Source organism: Symphalangus syndactylus, chromosome 4 (assembly GCF_028878055.3).
Source record: "Symphalangus syndactylus isolate Jambi chromosome 4, NHGRI_mSymSyn1-v2.1_pri, whole genome shotgun sequence".
NCBI lineage: Eukaryota > Metazoa > Chordata > Mammalia > Primates > Hylobatidae > Symphalangus > Symphalangus syndactylus.
Genome location: NC_072426.2, coordinates 96,440,741 through 96,464,376, shown reverse-complemented (window position 1 = coordinate 96,464,376; position 23,636 = coordinate 96,440,741). Strand labels below are relative to the sequence as shown.

Here is a 23,636-nt window from a genome sequence, read left to right as displayed (position 1 = left end):
CTTCCTTCCTTCCCTCCTTCCTTCCTTCCCTCCTTCCTTCCTTCCCTCCTTCCTTCCTTCCCTCCTTCCTTCCTTCCCTCCTTCTGTTCCTTCCTTTCTTCCTTTCTTCTTTCCTTCCTTTTCTTTTCCTTCCTTCCTTTTCTTTTCCTTCCTTCCTTCCTTCCTTCCTTCCTTCCTTCCTTCCTTCCTTCCTTCCTCTTTCTCTCTCTCTCTCTTTCTTTCGTTCTTTTCTTTTCTTCTTTAGCAGGGTCTTACTATGTTGCCCAGGTTGCTCTCAAACACCTGAGCTCAGGGGTCCTCCTGCCTCAGCCTCCCAAGTAGCAAGGCCACTTTCTTTTTTTTTTTTTTTTTTTTTTTTATTATACTTTAGGGTTTTAGGGTACATGTGCACAATGTGCAGGTTTGTTACATATGTATCCATGTGCCATGTTGATTTCCTGCACCCATTAACTCGTCATTTAGCATTAGGTGTATCTCCTAATGCTGTCCCTCCCCTCTCCCCCCACCCCACAACAGTCCCCGGAGCGTGATGTTCCCCTTCCTGTGTCCATGAGTTCTCATTGTTCAATTCCCACCTATGAGTGAGAACATGCGGTGTTTGGTTTTTTGTCCTTGCGATAGTTTACTGAGAATGATGGTTTCCAGTTTCATCCATGTCCCTACAAAGGACACGAACTCATCATTTTTTATGGCTGCATAGTATTCCATGGTGTATATGTGCCACATTTTCTTAATCCAGTCTATCGTTGTTGGACATTTGGGTTGGTTCCAACTCTTTGCTATTGTGAATAGTGCCGCAATAAACATACGTGTGCATGTGTCTTTATAGCAGCATGATTTATAGTCCTTTGGGTATATACCCAGTAATGGGATGGCTGGGTCAAATGGTATTTCTAGTTCTAGATCCCTGAGGAATCGCCACACTGACTTCCACAATGGTTGAACTAGTTTACAGTCCCACCAACAGTGTAAAAGTGTTCCTATTTCTCCACATCCTCTCCAGCACCTGTTGTTTCCTGATTTTTTAATGATGGCCATTCTAACTGGTGTGAGATGGTATCTCACTGTGGTTTTGATTTGCATTTCTCTGATGGCCAGTGATGAGGAGCATTTCTTCATGTGTTTTTTGGCTGCATAAATGTCTTCTTTTGAGAAGTGTCTGTTCATGTCCTCTGCCCACTTTTTGATGGGGTTGTTTGTTTTTTTCTTGTAAATTTGTTTGAGTTCATTGTAGATTCTGGATATTAGCCCTTTGTCAGATGAGTAGGTTGCAAAAATTTTCTCCCATTGTGTAGGTTGCCTGTTCACTCTGATGATAGTTTCTTTTGCTGTGCAGAAGCTCTTTAGTTTAATGAGATCCCATTTGTCGATTTTGGCTTCTGTTGCCATTGCTTTTGGTGTTTTAGACATGAAGTCCTTGCCCACGCCTATATCCTGAATGGTATTGCCTAGGTTTTCTTGTAGGATTTTAATGGTTTTAGGTCTGACATATAAGTCTTTAATCCATCTTGAATTAATTTTTGTATAAGGTGTAAGGAAGGGATCCAGTTGCAGCTTTCTACATATGGCTAGCCAGTTTTCCCAGCACCATTTATTAAATAGGGAATCCTTTCCCCATTTCTTGTTTGCAAGGCCACTTTCTTGTCTAGGCTGGTATTAGCTTCCATGGGTACATACCATGCTTCACACACGCTAGGCTTCATTCTCCCTGTCTTAGCCCATCATTGCAGCCTCCACTGAGCCCCAGCCTCTCCCAGAAGCCTATCCTCATTCTCCAACCCACATGAGCTCTTGCTCCTCTGAACTCCCACGGCCTTTACAGCCTGTACCTCGCAATTACGGGCTTAATTATATAGTGGGTAGTGTTACCTGCTGTCACTGCATGTGTGTTTATTTTGGTTCCAAAATGAGATTGAAACCTTAGTCTCAAACAGGAACAATGTTTTGTCCTTTTGCTGTTGTTGTTTTTAAGCACCTGTGCTTTTTTTATATAATCCTGTTTTTATTGCCTTCTGACACAAAAAAAGAACTGTTTGGGCATATATTTATAAGCAGATTGCAATTGCCCTGTGATTGGGCATCAACTCATTTTTCTGTTTCCTAGCAGAGTTTTCTATTTTCTAGCAGAGTTTACTGAAGGTTTTAAGGTTTAAGGTCTAAGGCCAATTCTGATGCAGACAATAATAGAATCAAGTTTATGGTTTTCCAATCATGGTTCCAATGACCATGGTCCCTTATCATACACTGATTTCATCAGTCAAAGAACAGGGGATGGTGTTGGAAATCACAGTACCAGTAGGACACAAGGTGGCCCGGCATGTGTTCCTCTCATCCCAGTGCTGAGCGCACAGTAGGTAATAAAAATGGGCTAGAAAACTGGCTGGTGAGTGCATCATTACTTTCCCCCTACTCCCTTCTTTAAATCCTACAAGATCACCCTCAACAAAAACATACACACAGGCAAGGTGCAGTGGCTCACACCTGTAATCCCAGCACTTTGGGAGGCTGAGGCGGGTAGATCACCTGAGGTCAGGAGTTCGAGACCAGCCTGGCCAACATGGTGACCCCGTCTCTACTAAAAATATAAACATTAGCTGGGTGTGATGGCAAGTGCCTGTAATCCAAGCTATTAGGGAGGCTGAGGCAGGAGAATCGCTTCAACCCGGGAGGCAGAGGTTGCAGTGAGCCAATATTCGCACCACTGCACTCCAGCCTGGGCAACAAGAGCAAAACTCCAAAAAACAAAAACAAAAAAACATACACACAAACAGAGGCAGCACAGCCCATTGACCTACCTTGGGGATACATTCCCAAAAGAGAATGAGACAGACGGACAAATGAGTTCTCCTTGGAGCATGTTATTCAAATCTCAAAATAAGATAAAGCTCTCATTTCAAGGTGCATTTATTTTAGTGAGGTTGGGATTTGTAAGGGAAACAAAATGAATAAGTTGGTGGGTGGGGGCAGGAATTAAAATAAGCAGCGTCTTGCTGCTTGCCGACATGAGTGTCCTCACATCCGCCGCCTTATATTTTATTCTGTTCTGGTTTGTTTTCTCTTGCGGTGCTTTAAAATATGATGGGTAGGTTAGAAAGAGAGACCGAGGTAATCCTGGCTTCTGTTCATTAAGCCAATATGAAGTACGTGCTGTTCTACTCACATTACCTCGGTGAATCCCTATGAGGTGGGTGCTATAATTAGCCCATTGTACAGGTGAGATAACTGAGCCTGAGGCAGATAAAATGCTCACACTGAGTGACCCATCAGCAAGCAGTTTAGCCAAGATGTGGACTGAGTTGGTGGAGCTCAGAGCTGAGCTTTAATCTACTTTGCGCCAATATCTGGGGATGTGCTTAAGCCCCAGTCTCTCTGTCCCAGATGGAGCAGGTCGGATCTCCAAGCTGCTGAGGAGCACTAGGACTTGGGAGACACCAGGCGAGCTCTGCATTCTTCTGGTCCTCCTGGCATTTCTAGAAACTGGAGGTGGGCAAGGAGGAGGGGGAAAGAAGAGCCAGGAGAACACAGAGTCTTAAATAAGATCTCTTCCCTCTCTTCCTGCCTGGAGTGAAGCCCTTTATGAGTAAGCACCAATGGAGGGATGCCAACACAACGCAGCAAAATCAGCCCTGTCGTTCCCAACCCAGGCCTCCCAACCCCAAATCATTCAAGGGTAAGGACACAGAAAGAAGAGCAGAGGAAGAGTGTGGACATAAAGTCAGACCACATCTTGGGGAATGCGCCCCTCCCACCACTCCCAGGAGATGTGACCTTGGACAAGATAATCTCTCTTAGCCTCAGTTTCTTCATCTGTAAATGGAGAAATGACAAGTCCTGCCTCACAGGTTTGCTCTGAGGATTAAGTGAGTCCATGTATGTGAGGGGCTTTCCAGAGCTCTGCCCATCACACAGTAGAAGCTGACTACATATTAGTGTCTCTATGAGTACACCGTTACATACACTAGGATGATTTGTGCAATGAATATATTCTGTACTATACAACATGTAATCATATGCTGACAATTGAAAACTAAACATGGCGTGAAGAGCGTTCTGGGAAAGGTAAGGGCAGGGACCCTGCCTTCACTCTGGTTTTTATCTCCCACAGAGCCAGCTACTGCACAGTCCTGTACCCTCAGCAGGGCCGGGAAAGTTTGTGCAGGAGAGCTGGGATAGAATTCGGTTTCCTGCATCTTATCCCAAACCTCAGCCAGAAAAGGCAGCACCCTTCCACTTTCCAGGAGAAGGGCAGCCATGCCTGAAATGCCCCTATTGAATGGGATTATTTCTTCTCCTTTATAAGTCATATCTCATGAGAATGTTCATTTTCTCTCTGGAAGCTCATTGGTAAAATAATTGTTTCACAATGTAATAACCCATGTATTAAGTCAGATGAGAACCTCCCTGAAATATTATTATACTGAATTCTTTTCCACAACAGGGAGATCAGTTTTAGATCTCACCCAAGGAAATTTTGTTACCAAAGAACCTAAAGCATTTCATTAAAGGTGCTTTCTCCTACGAGAGGAAAGAGGTTATTTTTTATTTTTGTTATTAGTATTTCATAGCCCAAAAGGTTATTGTTCTATGTGTTCAGTTTTAATAGCACTTATGCTTCCTAACCATACCGTATCATCTACTTCTTTATTAGGGTCAGTGTTTCCTGCTTTCCCCACACTGCAATATAGGAGTATAGGGGGATAGGACTCTATTTCTTCACTGTTGTTTCCCAATCATCTGGAATGGTACCTGACATATAGTAGATGCTCGATAAATATTAATATGCAAATAGTAGCACATTTAGAGCACATTTCTTTTGGAAAGCGACCACAGTTGACACAAAGATGTATCTCACTAGAAATTCATTTCCACCTCTTTTATTTCCTATTCAATTATTTGTCACCCTCATTCTGTGTTTGTGCCAATAGATTGTTTATGAGATCACAACATATCTCCAAAAATCACAATTAAATCATCCACAAGAAGGCTACGGATTTCAAAGCATACCAGAACTCCTGGCCCTAAAATGCTTCAGGAAACGTGTCACTCACCACAAGGAGGCTGGGCTCCACACTTTTACTGGGGGCATGTTCTGCTCACTGCAGAGGAGGATGTCTCCACCACAGTCACCAGGAAGCCCTTCCATCACCCAGGCCCACAGGGGACCAAGAGAGAATGGACACTGGCAGAAAGTGCAGATTCATGAAGTGTGAGGACTAGAAGGTAATTTCATTTAAACCCCCATTCTTCAGATGAGAAAACTGAGGATACAGAAAGCAAAGTGGTTGTTTGAGTGCACAGGGTAATTAAGCACAGCCCAGTGAAGAAGGTAGATCCCGCCTCTCCCCTTCCCCGTTGATTTCCCTGTGTGTGCATGGATATGTGTTTGAACTCTTAGCAACAAGATGTTTTAAAAGGAGTCCCTGTTAACAGCTCATCCATAATTTTGACTCAGGGATGCTGCTGATAGAATTCTACTAGCTTCCCTGTCCACCCCAATGACCTAGATCCCAAATTTCCCATTAATGACTGAAAAGGCTTAAAGACTTTCTGAGCTAAAAGATTCTTCGAAATCATCTAGCCAAATCTTTATCTTACAGATGAAAAACAGTGGGCTAGGTGAAGAAAAGTGAGCTCCCAGGTCACAAAGCCAGTTAACAGTGAAGCTGCAGCAGCTGGGACCGCTGGCACCCAGGGACACGTAAGTTACACTGAGGACACTTCTCAGATTTGTGTGTGACTCTACTAGCCTCATCAGGATAAGGAGAAAATAAGGAGGAATCAGGATACGATAAGCAAAAAATCCAGTCTAACCAAGCATATCTCAGGTCCAAAACGAAAACTTTTCCTTAGAGCAAGAGAATATAATTCTAATGAGAAAACTAGTAGCAAAAGAAATCTTTTTAGGATATGGACACATACATACATATACACATGCACACATGTGTATGTGCATATAATATAGAGATTACCACACATACTATATTAAGAAGGTGCTTATTTAAAAAAAATAATTGACACTAGGTATATAATAAATTCCCAGTGCTAGCAATGGCATCAAAATGGATTGCTAGTGGAAGCCTATCTTGACACAACATTTTTTAAGTTATCCATCAATGTCTGCACAAAATAATATACACGTATTCTTTGAACCAGCAATTCCTCTTCCAGGAACCTGGAACTACTGATAGAAATAGAATTATACAAATATATGAATAACGATGTTTATTAAACCATTGTTTCTAGCAGCAATAAAAGGAAAAGGAAAACATTCAGGTGGTCTATCATTAGGGTTATAGCTGAATATACTGTGATACAAACAAATTATGGAATTTTATGCAACTCTTACAAAATGAGTTATCACAGAGCTGAAGGAATGTCCATCATAATTAGTTACGAAGCCAAATTGTGGTGCAATGTAATTACTTGATATAATTTCTTATACAAACACCACCATCTCTAAAACACTATTATGTGTGCACATGTAAAGGCCTGCGAACCCTGGGTGTCTAAACGAGGAGGCAGTGATGGACCCAAGGGGAAAAGATGATGAATGCATTCTTCACACATCTTTGTTTTCATTGATTACAACATATACGTATTACTTTTTAAATAATTAAGCCAAAAATCCTAAAAATAAGGACAGAAGGAACCCACAAATAGTCCTCCAGGTTCTGTTTCAGCCTGCCTTCTTCCCTAGTAGACCCCATGACAGCAGGAATACTCTGAATTCAGGGAAAAAATGAAATCAACGCAGCAATGAGAAACTTGAAGCTGTCTCTCTAAGCCCTGGGCTTCCATGACTATCCTCTGGTCAAGTTACTTTCCCCACTAAAGTGTTCTAGTCCTGGTCCAGGAAGTGCCCTGTACAGTACAGCCCAGCAGCACTCTCCCCTTAACACAGAAAGGGACCTCGGTCTCCTGTAAGGTGAGAGATGACTCAAGAAGCTTCATCTCTCCCTGCCCTCCAAAGAACCTTGTACCTATAAATAGACCATGAAGAACCCACTTTTTGGAAGCAGACCGAAGCTAACTTTGGCAGGCAGGCCTCTGGGGTACCTGAGCCAGCCACTCGGAAAGTTGGCCTTACCCCCATGGGCTTCTTAATCCAGTCCTGACTCTAAGTTCCTGAATGAAAAGTGACAGAACCATGAACATAAAGGCCCTGGCTGTGACAGTGATGACCACTAGGCTTTGACGATGATAAAACTGTACTACCTGAAGCACAAACTGTACAAACCCTTTGGGGCTAGTGCTCCAAAGAGAGCTGCCACCATCAACTTCTAAAACTCCAAGAGCCCGTTGTTCACATTAATACATACAACATTGTTTGTAGGGAGACAGCCCCCTCGTCCACTGCAAATTCTGTCCTTCAGCCATGACTCAGGAACCAGGAAGGAGAAGGAAAGAGAGGCTGACTTACCAAGCCAACTTCTGTTTAAGTACACAGACACAAACACAGGGGGCACTGTGAAGAAATCCACTACAGAGTTCACTTCCAGCCAGAACCACAACTTATCGTTGGCTGCAATAAACTGGGGGAAAAAAGAAATAAGAAAGAGAAAAAACATGAGAAGCATGGTGCCAGCATCCAATGTACACTCTTTTGTCAAAGGGTAAGTTTTGAGTTTTCATAGGGGTATGTTTTGAATTTTCATAGGGCCACCACACCTGGCTAATATTTGTATTTTTAGTAAAGATGGGATTTCACCACGTTGGCCAGGCTGGTCTCGAGCTCCTGACCTCAGATGATCCACCTGCCTTAGCCTCCCAAAGTGCTGGGATTACAGGCATGAGTCACCACACTCAGCCCATTTCTATTTAATTTTTAAGGTCTGGAGGGAGACATTATGTCCTTCTCATATCTACACAAAGCACATGCTTTTATGATCGGACACACACGTTTTCTAGTGCCCCATAGAGAGCCCTATATAGACTAACTATATGCTATGCTAGTCTTAGAGAAAGATCAGGCAGTGTATTTTTCTGTGGTTCCCAACAGCTTCATGGGGAAGATTGGGTGATTTTACTTTTATTAGACTCATTCATGTAAATATAACTATAAATAAAGCACATATGCACACATTCACACACACACACACACACACACACACACAATTCTATCCATCTACTCTCCTCACCCTCCTTTCATTCATACTCACAACTGCTCTCTCAGGGCTCAGCTAAGTGAACACTGCTAAACATAATTTTAAGAGCTGAAGAGGTTTATTTCTATTTACTTTTGTTTTGTTTTATTTTTTTTGAGATGGAGTCTCACTCTGTTGCCCAGGCCAGAGTGCAGTGGCATGATTTCAGCTCACTGCAACCTCTGCCTCCTGGGTTCAAGCAATTCTCCTGTCTCAGCCTCCTGAGTAGCTGGGATTACAGACGCCCGCCGCCATGCCTGGCTAACTTTTGTATTTTTAGTAGAGATGGGATTTCACCATGTTGGTCAGGCTGGTCTCGAACTCCTGACCTCAGGTGATTCACCTGCCTCGGCCTCCCAAAGTGCTGGGATTACAGGCATAAGCCACCACACCCGGCCTATTTCTATTTAATTTTTAAGGGAACATGGCATTGTGTGAATAGAGAGAAGAGAAACAATCCACCAGTGGATACATCATCATTTTTCTTAAATCCCTATTTCTCCCCCTTGAAACAAAACTGATGTGAACTCCAGAAAATGCTTAGCTAAGGAGAGGGCTCTTTCCTAGACTGAAAATCAGAATGCAGGTGTGCTGTTTCTCCTGGAAACACTGGGTTTTATCTTGACTGCGAGAGCAGAGGCTAAGGGGGATGATCCCTGGGTCCCAGACTGAAACACCCCATTGTGATACCGAACAATGTTGCACAAACTTACCCGCAAGCCAAAGTAGAGAAGGAAGAACACGTTGAAAGCCATGTCGATCTGTAATGTGAAATCTTTGTAGAAATTCTGGCAGGATTCTATTGGGCTATTAGACAGGAAGAAGAAAAAGCAAGAGGTAAATGACAGGTAGTATCATCCAGTCTCCCACGATGCTGAGAAGTGGTAGTGCTTAGGGTAGACGATGAAATGAATATTCATAAAAGAAAACATTTGGTCTTTCTGCCTCCTGGGATCATCAAGCAAGCATTGCCAAGGGGTCTTTCCATTCAACCATTCAGGAACTACTGTTCTTTTATTTATTGTTTTCGAAATTATTATATATCTATCAATTTTTTATCATCATTCAGCAGTTGAACTAAGAATCTAAAGAGGATCATGCAGATACCTTGGAGGAAGGACAAGCAGGAGAGGCCTCCAAATTCCTTAATTTCATATTAACCCTTAAAGAACTTCTTTCTTTCTTTGAGAGGACACATACCAAAGCTAAAACACAGTTCCTCATGCCCTCCAACGCATTGGCAGTGGGGCCTGTTTTCAATTAAACACAGTGGTTGTGTTTTGGACCTTTTAAAAACCATTAGTTGATTAATAAATACAGGACCCAGGAGCATCTCAAGAAAGCTAGAGAGGAGAGGATCCTGGGTGAGGTTCTGGCTAGATTAAGCACGGACTTTCTGTGCAGGACTCGGATCTGGGGAAAGAAGCATTGTCCGACCAGTCAAATTCAGACCATTAAACCAAAAGGTTGAAGCAGTACTCTAAGGGTTAATTTTTTTTTTTTTTTTTTTGCACGCATGCTAATTGACTTGGTGTATGTGTTGAGCAGCCAACGCAAACCCCTAGCGCACTCTACTTCAAGAGTCGCCAGTTCAAAAGGGTACTACTATAAAAACTGGTATAAGACTTCCGTGTGCTTTCCTGTGTCAAACTGATCAGAGGATCAGTGTGTGGAAAGTTCCAAGGTTTGGGCTGGCTGGGAAGTAGGAAAGCCTCATAAACACTCAAAGCTGTGAATGGAAATTCATATAGTATTCTGTGATCAGTAGATAAATAGTAACACCCAGGCCAGGAATGTGAAGGTGAAGTGAGGTGAGGGAAAGGAGACAGAATACCAAGAGAAGCAAAACACTTTAGCTAAAGGGAAGCGACATAGACCTCCTCCCTCCAGGAGAGGGCCAGCTTGAGAAATGGAAGATGAAGATTTCCTAGTAGTGCCACTTTGGAAATCACTGTGTGCAATACCAGTTAGTATAGTTGCACTTCTGTAAGGACAACGCTTGGCTGTTCAACAGGCAGGAATCTGTGCAGTAGAAGAACTCGGGGCCCACTTAGAGGCAGGGTGAGTTAGTCTGTGGGAATCTCCGATCATGTTCCATGCACTGGATTTATCCATTCTTCATCTCTGCTACAAGTCAAACATGCCCTATGTCATCTCCCAAATCACGTGGAAAAATCTCCAGACAAGCATTAACAGTAACCTATATTTGCATTCACAAACTAGGTGGACTGAACAAAAAACAACACTGAAAAACAGTTCTTAAAAAAAAAATGACAATTGCCAGGTTTTCACTAAGGTAGGGAAGTGGGTAGAAAGACAGCATGGAATTTGGTTCGTCCAATGCTGAAAGGAGACACAAGCAAGGAAGCCAAACATCACAGCCTGCCACGGCTCTAGGCCTGCTCTCCTACACAGTACTAATTTCTATGAAAAAAGGAAAATCCCGGCTACAGTGAATCGGTGACACTTTTGCAATTCTCAGGCCATGGGGGTGCTTGTTTTTGTTTCAAAAACAAGACCCAAAGGTCCATGGGTGTCAGAGTTCCCAGCCACTCTAGTCGCAGTGAAAAATGTACAGGTACTAGGTTGACTAGAAATCCTATAGATTCCAGGGTTGAAGAGACAATGCATCTCTACGCTATGGAAGCCACTGGCAGAATACATTACTAAAGAGTAAATGGTGTGTGTGTGTGTGTGTGTGTGTGTGTGTGTGTGTGTGTGTGTCAGAGAATAAGCAAGCAAGGATGGTGAGATCTGTAGGTAACTACTGTACTCAGGTGCTCACTTGTGCCAGTGGGGACTCACGTAGCTGTGCATTATAAACTCATAGTCATCAAGATTGATGTATACGCAGTCAAGGGGAGAGAAAAAAGGGCTTGGTTTCCAAGACTATCATGGAAAACTGACTATTGTTTCACCAAGGCCAAAAACCTTACAGCTGCCCTCACAGTCGTTATTGGTGGAGTTACTGGTGGCGTATTTGGGGCCGTCGTGAGTTCCCTAGCTCCTATTAGTCCCATGGCCTCTGTGGTTAATTTGGTGGTAACCTAGAAACACAGCTAATTGGAAAAGTATTTGCCAGGCTGTGGTAGAAAATGGAACAGTTGGGGGAGAGATGTGAGCTGAATGCCGCAGAGGACATTTGGATTCAACATAAATGGAAACAGGTATTGAGAAGAGCATAAGGAGTTGGCTGCAGCGACTTCTCCACTGTTTCTTACCTTCCTGGTCCTTTCTGTCATCCCTCCTCATAATGCTTATGTTCAATGGCCACAGTGAGAGGGCTTGAAGCTAGAGGACATGGGTGTTGAAAAACGCACCTTAACAACACCCCTGGTTTACAGGAAACCATGTTGAAGCCATACAAGACCTTTTCTCTAACCCTTTCAAAAAATTTAGAACCAATTTCATCATGTTTCATTATCATTCCTTGAGTGCAAGACTTGGAGCTGAAATACTAAAGGAAGTAAATGATGCTGCTGGCGTGGGTGGCTTTTTCTCTGGCTGAAGCTGGCAGGTAATATGAGCACACCCCAATAATATGAGGGGGCAAGGGGCAGGCAGAGAAGCAGGAAACTCTGGGACAAAAGACCCATATAGGATGAGTGATCGGGCAATGTACTTTCTATCTCTTTTAGCTATTTCCTGCTTGCCACTACAGCCCCAGGAGAAATGTCCTGCCTGATTTTTTTCAAGTGGCAACAGAACTGCTTATCAGATCCCCTCTGAGATAAGTCCTCTGAGTGCCTATAGTTCACGGACTCGCACAATCGGAGACCACAGAGTGGAGCTTCCAAAGCCCCATTATTTCATTCCCCAAATGGAAACAACCCATGGAGAAGTTCATTGATCCTTTAAAAAAAGAATACATATTTCAACAACAAAAGAATTGGCCATATCAACCAGGATTTATTTTCCTCCCAAAGAGACTTCATCTTAAATATTAATGCACATTATAGGATGGAGAATGAAATACAAACACCTCTCCCTTCTTGTGTAAAGTAGGAGGAGTTTCCTTGTCTAGATACACAGAAACTCCAAAAGCTAGCAAAGAAATTGTGCTTTAAAGAAAAAAAATCTACAAAGGAAAGTGATTCTGGATCACACACAGACTTAGATTTCCAGTCTGATGAGGCATATCCACCTCAGAAGGATTTACATGGGCATATGTTGCCAATAGGAAAAAAAAAGTGGAGTTTTACTAACTGAAATAACACTAGTTCTGCCTCTGGTAGTAGAAAACTGACTTACCCTAAATTGCTACAGGTCAACTAACTTAACTTATATCCTCTTAATAATTAGAGGATATAAGATACTTGGTAAGTGGCAGACTATTCATTTCTAGGCTTCCATAATCCATGAAACAAGTGTGATACTAAAACCATAGGCAAATTCAGCATGTTGACCAGGACTCATGACTGAGCACCTTCAAAAGAGCCTCAGTAAAGAGTTGATTCTTACGGAATAAATGTTCAGTTGTAGGGTAGAGGTTGAAATACAAACTCCTGTTTCCTCTTGGCCATCAAGTAAGTATATCCTCAGCATTTAGATGCCTCTACAGAGGAAAATGAGACTCACCCAAAGTGGGAAATGTTTCTCTTTCCTCATCTACTTAGTAATAGAATTTTCAAAAAGACTCTTGAGCAGGAAGATCCAACAGACCTTCCAGAAGACTGACTTCAGAACTTATCTTTTCAGAGCACAAGGCAAGTGAGGGCTACCCAGGTTTTTTTTCAGAGGGCAGGAGCTCTAAGCACAAAGTGGTTCCTCTGGGCATCTTCCTCGTCTCCAAGAAGGAAGGATCACTCCCTCCTCACAGCCTCTAAACTTCCCTGGGTTTCCTGCAGTCTGTTTTCCCACCTCCCTGAGTCTGGCTGCTGAACCCTGTGAAGCTACTTCTCAAGGGTAGTGGTTCTTAAACTCTGGCATGCAGTTGGAGGGCTTGTTAAAATCTTGCTGGGCTCCATCCCCAGTTTCTGATTTAGTAGGTTAGGGGTGGGCCCTAGATCTTGCATTTCTCACAGTTTCCCAGATAATGGGGATGCTGCTCATCTAGGAACACCACTTTGAGACCTGCCACTCCCAAAAAACCTTTCTTGCAATTACACACTAATTATAGGTGTTGCTGCTCGAGAAGCTTCCCATTCAGACCTGAACAGAGATGATTCAGTGTTTGAGCCAGCCCCCATATAACCAGCTGCATACCACTTAGCTAATTGCTGGGATCAAGGGGTTGAACAGACATTTTCTGTTTCAGATGCTAACAAGGGGGTGAAAAAATTAAAAAGATACAGGGAAGCAATTGCAATGCCACTGTGCAAGCTTCACCAGTGGACGTTCCAATTAACAATCAGAGAGTACCTGCTGAGCACATTTTAGATTAAGATTAAAAGGAAAAATGATGAAGTACAGATGGGGAGGGGTTAAAGAGACCATCATTTACAAGGGATAAAGAAATGGTAAGTAGCTTAAGAATAACAACAACAATAACACACACCCAAGATGATTTAATAGGGAAGGGACTGGCTGAGGAATAAGATAGCGTTTTGTGAAATAATTTCCAACATTCAAATTCACCTCACTCTTATGGCTAGTCCCTTTTTAAATTGAATGGGGCCCTCTCAATTCCCACCAGGATTATGGACAGGCAGAGTTCAGGCCCACAGCACCACAGACATGAGTCAATGCAATAAGCCTAATGATTCTAGACTCTTCTCCTAGTCTCACCTCTGCAATGTTGCCAAATTAATTTAATTAAAAGATGTCATTCATCCACCATCACAGTCCTCGCCTGTTTCATACATTAACTCTAAGCCTGGCTAGGAAGAACTTCTAAAACCTAAACTCATTCTACATCTCCTACTTTATTTTCTACTATGTTTCAGTCCAAACCCTTGCCTTCATTATTTCATGAATGTGACCCATGTATTCCCTAATTTTAAATCTATGCCTTCTCTGTGGCCTCTTCAACTGCTGATTACTCTTTGTGTTCAAACCTTGGGCAGTCTTCGAGGCCAACCTCAAGGCTTGATTCAGCAAACTACTTGTGCCCTTATTGACCTCTTCCATCTCTGAATTCCCATGCTACTGAGAGCAAAAAAAATCTAAACTGTCTCATTATGTTCATATTCAATTATTCTTCAATTCAATGTAATAATACCAGACAATTGTAGAAAATTTACATATGCTATTGCATTTGGTCCTCACAAAATGGCAGAATAAAGTAGATATTGTACTATAATCCCCATTTTACAGACAGAGAAGCAGAGGCTCAGACATCCAACCAAGACCCTGCAGCTATGTGGTAGAGTTAGCATAGAGACCCACTAGCCTTGTGCCATACCACTTCCTCTCCAGATGGAGTGCAGCATTCTTGGAGAGGAAGAGGAAGCATAAGACATAGTGTCTGCTATGAACAGAGCCTCACCTGGAGCTCATGCAAAAATGATGGGGGCAGACTGATTCATAAATCCTTCATAGAGGAGGACAAACTGCCCTAGAAAAAAACTCATGTGTCTGTTGGGTGGTCTAGGAAAATGCAGAGGAAGCAGATGTATTCAACCTGTACCTAACCCTAACCCTGCTCTGTAGAGACTGTCATGTGAGACACTAATAATCCCCAGAAGTCCTCTCTGGGACCCTGTGTGGGGCAGTGGCATCACGAAGACTGATCCCATCGGCTGAGGGGAAGTTCTTCTGCTTACAGAGGAATAACTCCTAGTTATCCATCTGATTAAAGATGAATGACCCTTCGAGTGGCCCAATTTTCCCTCACCCTCTCCTATTCTAGGAGAACAAGGATGAAGATAATGAAAGCTGATAATACTTACTCTGAAGACTCTTAATTATGAACTAGATGATTAATAAGCTTTGCATCCCATTTGATCCAATCAAAATAAATAAAAAAGATGACATCATATAGATATGGATTTTTATGGAATCTATCTATAACCAAGAGGGAGTAGGTCTAAGTGATTTGAAGTTTTCCTGGCTACCTCTGGATATACTGGATAAACTAAGTGTCTCAGTTTTCCTGCCTACACTGGAATAAAAGCATCTAGCCAGCCAGAATATTATGAGACAGACTAATTTTAAAAGGAGGCAAGTCTTTGCAATGTACTTCAAATTAGAAACTGATATTATTATTCATAAAATTTAAGATCACAGAAAAATATTTTGTGAGCTAATAACAATAATGGATTTAGTGTGAATGACATGATATGAATTCATCATCGAGAAAGCAATAATATTTACATAGAACATTTTCTCCTGAACTGGACAACACCCCAAGACTGCCCTGAACCTGACCGGATCCAAGCTGAAAGCTTTGTATTCTTTTGGTTTTCTTCATGATGCCATTTTACTTATCTTATCGGAGCTGTGTACCTAAGAGTTTATCTTTCTAATATTGATTCTTCTCATGTTTACACTGGACGGGGCATGTGTTCAATAAGTTGTGTAGTTTTAGTTTTACCAAATAGAATAAAGCCTCTTCACTTTATCCCAGAACATCTTCTAAGATGTGGTTATCTTTGATGGGTCAGTTTGTGGTCAATCATTCATTGATAGTAATGATGATAACATCAAAACAGGCCCCCCTTTTTTATCTTAAAACATTTTTCTTAGACCTTGAAATGGCTCTAATGTAAATAGAAAAGAGTTTTTGTTACTCTGCAGTACCAACCAATTATGATCCCATGCCAGCTGGTTAACTGGCTTTATTGGGAAGTCATCAATTATGGGTTTGTATCAACAGGACTATTAATCCTTTTGATGGCAGCAGGCTTCTAATTATAGCTCTGCTCAGTTGAAGAGATGTGATCCAATAGCCACAAATATATGTATTCCATGTTGAAATGAATTTGAGCATACTGGAAAGTAGTATAAAAACTGTCACAACTCTTTAGAATCCGTATACGCTCTGTATTCTTGAGCTTTGAGTAATATGGAGAATCCTGAAACAATGATAGCAGTTGACTTCAGAGCAGTTGTAAGGCTCAGGATGTCTACCTGAATGATTATTCCTAAAACATTCTTCTAGGAGACAAAGAAAATGACATAGATTGCTAACAGAGAGAATGGAATATGTCAATTCCTTGTAAATTTCTCAATAAAACACACACAGATCATTTGTTTTCAAGAAACTCAGATGGCGAGAACCCTCTTGTTTGTTATGAAGCTCTTTTAAATTTAATGTAACAAGGTTTTAATATTATATCACAACTAAGAGTCTCCTTTCCAATCTTCCTTCCATATTTTTATCTACGATGGACCTAGATAGGTATAGCAAAAGCAAAATACAGGCATTACAAGTTGACCTCAAAAGTGGTTGGCAGCTAGGTAGTTTCAGAATTCAATGGAAGAGTTAAAGTTCCAGCTCTATCACTTACTAGCTATAGGATCTTGAGGAAATAATTTGACCTCTTCAAGCCTTTGTTTTCTCTTCTGTAAACTGGGGATAAGGTTACGAATTCCCAAGGTTGTTCTAAGAATGAATCAGATGACTCAGTACCCAAAAGTGATAGTAATTTCTAAAACTAAGGTAATAATAATAGTGATAATAGTAATTGTTTGTAGAAAATGCCCCCCAAAAGGCAATCATTCAACTGAACAAAAACTGATAGGATCAATTATTTCTATTTTTTTCATTTATTTTTTCATTTGTATCTGCTTTACTGCCTCTTTATCTGGTGTTGCATTGTAATCCAAATGCCCAACAGGCTGTGCATTGAGCTATTGTGAGATTTCACAAATGCCTAGTATAATTCTATAGAGTATTAAAGAAGAAAAAGTGAAAAATTACATTTCCATGAAGGCAGCCACACAGTCTCATAAATGCTAAATAATTAGCCAAGATTTCTTGACAGAGAAAGCCATGAGTCACTTTAATGAGTGGCCACAGGAGTTTGTGTATTCTCCTTTTTTCCTAGTTTTTTTTTTTTAAGAGATGAGAGCTTTCCTTGCCTGGTTGGCTTAGCATGGATCTACATAAGAGGCAGAGATCTGAACCAGTCATGTGTCTTATAAATCTCTCTTCTAGGCTTTCTTCTGTTAGAGCATGTACTTTTTCACTGTTACGCTCTTGGAATGATGTCCAAGACAACCTACCCACTAATGCTTGTTTTCTCCAGCTTATCTACAGACTACAATGATTTCAATCACAGTTGTTACCAGAGTAGAATTAGTGTTCATATTTGCCAGCAACTTTTATGTAATAAATCAGAGCTAACCTACTACATAAAACAGAGTCTTTCCAAACAAGTATTGCTTGATTTTAGTTTTCACTAAACTGTCTTAGGAATCATGACTGACCAATTCTACTCACTCATTCTGCTCCCTCCACTGATTCTAGCTATCCCCCCCCTTTTTTTTTTAGGAAACTCTTATCTATCTAGAAGAGGAATGGAATGGAGTAGATGATTCAAATAGCACTAAATGCATATGCACTCATGCATATATACCAGAAGACAGAGTGAAAGTTCTTCGAGGGCAGGGTCAATGAGCCATGTATAGGTATGGAGTGGTTCATGTGGGTGGGCACCCACACAACATGTACACACAAATATCCCCAGCCTCCCAGCACAAGTATATGCTCTCCACCCAACCCCAACCCCACTCTGGGACCACCCACAAAACAGGACAGCCTAGATGAGGTGATTAGAAACGGGGGAAAAGAAGGAGAAGAGAACTCCCAGGTCTGAATGGATAGTTGAGAATCTAGACACAAAGACTGGCATGGGGAATGGAACCTCTGACCCCTGGATCCACACTCCTCTCACATCTACAGGAATTTAGTCCTAGGGAAACAAGAATAGACTATTCATGTAACCACTACCTTCTTCCTATGCCTTTTTTTCTGGATATTAAATATTGCCACCTATGTGCTAGGAGGCTGATAAACAATAATCTATAACCAGGGATAGCCAACAACCCCTAGCCATTGGGGAGCAACGGCCTGGAGCTCACATTTCTGAAAGAGAGGGCATCCTAGAGAAAGTAGCTCAGGGTACAGTTTCAAGGCACTTCATATCAAGCCTTCCCAAATAAGAAGCCCTCATATTCATACAGGGGATGGCAGAGGCTCCTAAGAGAAAAGAAAAGCTCTCTATTTGCCAAAGGCTGGCCAATCAGGGCACGGTTGGGCAGGTAGGCTGGTACTCCCACAGCATAACAGACTTTCAAATCACTGTGGGACTTCTTTGGGCTGTTACTAGATGCAGACTTCAAAATTCTGTCTGAGCCTTCTCCAGATGTTTGCCTTGGACTCTCTGGGCCTCGCCTGGTCATCTCACCAGTCCCCTATTTAACTTATGCCTTATACTCCCTTTTCTTGCCCTCCTTCCTGGCTTTGACATAGTCCTGTCATACCTGGATGGCATGACCCTGGCAATGGCACCTTGCTATGGGTCTACCTGCAAGGATTTGGAGTAGAGAAGCTAAAACTATTGAATCCACAGCTAGAACCAGCCTTTTCTGGGTTCCGGACTGACAGTTGGGAATAATGAGATGCCTGAGATGTATCTCTTCCTTATTCTGAACATTAGTATTTCAGCCAGTAGCCTAAGAGGTCTATTACAGTTCCAACTCTTGTACCTCTTGGCCACATCTGCGCTCAAGCAGAACGGCACGCAAGCCCCTCAGCAGGGCACTCAAGGTCTACACTAACAAAGAGTACGAATGCTGAAGACTTGCTGATCCTGAAGGTAGGAAGCCTGAGAACATCTGGAAAAAAAATTATTATGTAAAAAACAGTTGTTCCATTTATCTGCTGCTTCACTTTGACAAACAGAAAACAATGTCACATAACATATATAGTCACCACAAGGACCAGCTTGTTTAAAGTTACACGTGAATTTATATGTGATGCTGAAGGATAATTATAATAGCTTATATCTATTTCTAACATCTTGAAGTTTTGTTGTTGTTGTTGTTGCTGTTGAGGATTTTTTTTAAGAACACACAGAGAAAGACCTGGTAGAAGTCTTTCTGACCTCTGGCATAGAAGACAATTATACCTTTATTGCACAAGGAAATAAAATAGCTGTGTCTTAGCTCCGTCTTTAGCTGACAGCTAAGGCCTGGAAGTTTTGTAAGTTTTCCTATTTAGGAGTTTTGTTGAGAGCCTAGCAGCCTCACAGCCAAAACGGAGTGTCTGAGATGCTGCTGATTAGAAGTCATGGGTCTGCTGAGTACAAGGCTAGAGTCACTCCTTAGGAATGTCATAAGCGACCTGGGCAGTAGAAACCAACACCACCATGGAAAATCAGACACAATGAGTTACCTTTAAAACAAACTGTCATCATTAATAGGGAAAATGGCAATGACTTATTAACCCCTATGATTATACAATCATATCTTCAAATATGCACACTTTTCATTTCCTTCTTGACAACTTCATGAAAGTAACGTCTCATCTCCTGGAACATTTCTTTTCCTTTTTTTTCTTTCCCTCTTGCTTCTAATTAACATTGAAAATCATTTATTTATCAAAATTAGGTTTCCCCTGCCCATGTTTCAGAAATAATAAATAGCTGGCTGAGTGTGGTGACTCAAGCCTGTAATTCCAGCACTTTGGGAGACCGAGGCAGTTGGATCACTTGAAGTCAGGAGTGTGAGACCAGCCTGGCCAACATGGTGAAACCCCATCTCTGCTGAAAATACAAAAATTAGCTGGGAGTGGTGGTGAACACCTGTAGTCCCAGCTCCTCGGGAGGCTGAGGCAGGAGAATGGTTTGAACCCAGGGGGTAGAGGTTGCAGTGAGCCAAGATCGCACCACTGCACTCCAGCCTGGGCAACGGAGTGAGACTCTGTCTCAAAAAAAGAAAAATCATAATAAATAGCTATTTCCACCATATCAATGACATCCACTAGACTTTTGGGTATAAATTTGGAAAGAAATATGATGAATTACCTGCTCAGTGGGGTGAAGTGTCTTTCTCCTTGCTTCCTCCTGCAGGCCCTCCTTTTAATTTTATTGCCTTATCTTTGAACTTCTCTAGAGATGTTATTCCTATCATTGTAAAAACATCTCTGTGAGAGGCCTAGGATGGCCCCAGGAAGCTGATTTCTTAGGATTTTCTCTTCTGTCTCCGTGAATGGATCTCTGTATCCCCACTTTCTGTTGGGCTTCAGAAATCCTTTCATTTTATGAGGAATCACTGCGTTTTTCTGGGAAAGAGGAATGGGTCTCTGTACTGAAGAATCTCACAAAAGAGAATCAGATGTTTCCTTTGCCAAGCCCCCAGATGAAAGCGTTCATAAAGTGAGAATATGTCAATGTGCTGGGCAGGATCACCTGCCTGCACAGGTCTGTACTGTAATTCTATTTAAGCTCCTTTCAAAAAGGGAAATGCTCCCATTCAAAGGATCTTTTTACTGGTTACCAAAAGAACATGTTATGAAACTCTAAGCAAAGTCCATTTCAATATAATATGGGGGATATGGTTCATAGAAGAGGAGGAAAAAGGAGTGTGGGAAGAGCTTCAATCTACTAAGCTCCCAGATTGTAGAATATCAGTTTTCATGAGGAAAATATAAAAATAAGATAAGAAGCATTCAGCTTTGTTTCATTCCAACTGCTTAGTGCCTAGTTTTGGGCTAAGGGATGCTGACAAGCTAGTATCCTCAAGAATTCTCTAGGAACTGTTATTCCTACCCTAGGATTATCACAGCTTGGAATGCCTCGCCTTACATTTTTCTCAGTTTACAACCAAGCCATGTCTAAAATGTAAAGTATGTATTTGACATGACAAAAAAAGAAATCCAGTGAGAAAACAGATCATGACAGTTGTGTTTTATAAAAGTCCATTCTGAGAATACAACAAAGAAGTATACAAGTTTTTTAAAAAAAAGGACAAGAAAGCATTTTTAAGTCATTAGACAGCCCTAAGGCAAAAACTTATATTTCAAGGAGAGAAAATGATCACAATTTACTAATCAATGATGTTGAATGCAGTGACAACATGCTTTAACAAATGCAATATTTCTTTCTAGTAGTACCATTTTACTTATTTTAAAGTTGAATTAATGGTTTTCCTAAACATGATACACTATGAGAAAGATCAATAATTGCATTTCCTGAGGCATTTAGCCCAAGAGGTGCTTTTAAAAGGTATATCTATTTATTTAGATATTTGTTAGATCTAAGCAAAATCAAATCAGGTAACATTATTCAGAAAGACATGAAAGGGTGTCATCATCCTGGTCACTTGGTGCACACCTGGGTGGAGTCAGGAACATGTAGGACTGATGATCAGGTAGGTTGTTACTTGGAAAACTGGTCCTAGCTTCTCATTCTTTGTCATTAGTCTTCGCTCAGCATAAACCTAAAAACAGGAGATTTATTTCTCTCTTTTCCAATGTCCTAGTCTTGAATTTTCAAGGGACAGGGTGGCCTTTGTGATATCACAGCAAACTGAGGGCCCACAGGGATGCAGGAGAAGCCTCGGGCCCAGTGCTTCAGTGTATTGGAATGCTTGCTGCTTTAATTCATGCATGCGTCCAGTGCTCACCACATTCAGGGCCATCAGGGAAAGCACGTCAACATGCATGGGCAGTGCAGGAAAAGAATCTGGTTAACCTGGAGGCGACAACCGAAAGGGGGAGGTTGCATCATGCAATGAAAACCACAGCTTGCCCTTAGCTGCCATGCAGAAAGGACCTACATCAAAGAGTCTGCAGTGCGGCTCCTGGGTAAGAGTCGATATGAGAGAGGTGAGTTACTTCAGCAATGAGAGACACAGGCAGAAAAATGTTCAAACCACTCTAAACAGAACACTGTACAGAGCGCTGGCATTACACACGAGAAGAGGCAGCTTTGGGGACGAGGAGGGGCAAGACAGAGGGAAGGTGAGGACAGAACTGGCCGTTACTCAATGAAATGGCTTCCCTGGCCATCCTTTCATATGTATGTATTTTTATAATGTATTTCACTTCAACAAATAACCTCATGAGAGTTTTTTTGTTTTTTTTTTTGTTTGTTTGTTTGTTTATTATACTTTAGGGTTTTAGGGTACATGTGCACTGAGAGTTTTTAACATCAACCATAATTGTTAAGATGTTGTGAAAATTCAGGAGAAACAAGTCATCAGTTACAAAAAGATACACACCATGGTTTTCTGTAGTTACAGTTCATTATAGAAGCAGAGCTGAAGCTGGTCAGATAAATAAGAGACAGTTAAGTGCCAACATCCTTAACACTTTGGTTACAGAGCTCACGATGACTCTCAAGGCGTAACGTAGTGTTGAAGGAACCCAACAGTCATGAAAGCTCGGGTGGTGCAAGGGTAGGGAGTCTACGCATCTACACCCCTGAAAGCCATTTATAACCCTGAAGTTAACCACACTCTCAAGTGAAGCCATCTTTTCTTCATCTCAGCACAAATGACAGGTGAACAGTGAGCTTAACCCATACATATTGACCATTTAGCAGAACCCTAGTTACAGGTAAGATTCTCAAAGGTATTTCTTACCAAAATCAATTCATCAGCAAAAAGCACATATATGTGAGATATATATATATATATATATATATATATATATATATATATATATTTCTTAACATTTTTCTTAAAGGATTAATAATACTGTTTTAAATTCAGTAGAGATTCATCAAGCTTCGCTCTAATGTCAAGGCTACATTGGATATCTAAAAACTAGTTTCCTGTAAACTCCCTGCTTAATATAAGGCTCTTTATCATTTTTCTTGCCTCTTCTGCCTTTTATGATCTCTGATACATAGAACACAACTCAAAAAATGGTACGGTCTAGTCCTAATTCACAATTCCTGCCTCCTAGTTCTGATAGGGGAAGAGCAAGCCCCGTGCTTATAAATTACTCCTTCTAAAATGTTCTCCAGGAGCTCAGCCTTCTGATTCCCTGTGTGTATGATGGAAGCCTTGATAGGGAACTTAGGTCCAGTGTGAATGAGCAGTGCACTGCCTCACCTTCCACGCTCAGTGAGACCTTAACACACCCACTGAAACTTGAGCACCACCCAGAACATGGGGATAGATGCAGGTAGAAGCGAAATACAGGATTCCTCCCGACACTACCTGACTCATTCCTTGAGATGCAGCTGTTTCCACTTGATCACAATTTATTCTCTCTTATAGATTAAAAACTCAAAGGCTTAGTTGAATGACAACTTTTCAAAAGGATTATCTTTTTGAACAAAAACATAATAGTCTGTACATTCATTCAACAAATGTCTCTGAGATTTTTTCTTTGGTGACAGGCACTATGCTGGTTTTGGAGACATATAATTCAATAAGACATGATTCTTGCTCTGGAGTAGTTTTCCATTTAGCAGAGAAGTCTACCCAGATTTTAATTTCTGGCAGCAGATATGCAAGAGTAGCTTGTTTAAAAATTCTACTGATTACCTTGTATGACCTTGGATAAGATATTTAATTGCGCTGTGCCTTAGTGTCCTTATTTATAAAATGCAAACAATACCTACCTCCTGAGGTTGTTGAGAGAAATAAATGAGT

At 41.4% G+C, this 23,636-nt stretch overlaps 1 protein-coding gene across 46 annotated transcripts in view; it reads right to left on the bottom strand.

The window, feature by feature from the left end:
- The window catches only part of KCNMA1 (potassium calcium-activated channel subfamily M alpha 1), a 779,318-nt gene that overhangs the window by 318,225 nt on the left and 437,457 nt on the right, over positions 1-23,636 (bottom strand). For all 46 annotated transcript variants that reach the window (XM_063637484.1, XM_055275615.2, XM_055275604.2 and 43 more), the window contains 2 exons: positions 8,858-8,951; positions 7,421-7,532 (listed from right to left, as the gene is read on the bottom strand). In XM_063637484.1, the coding sequence (XP_063493554.1) occupies positions 7,421-7,532; positions 8,858-8,951 (206 nt within the window). The remainder of the gene's footprint in view (positions 1-7,420; positions 7,533-8,857; positions 8,952-23,636) is intronic.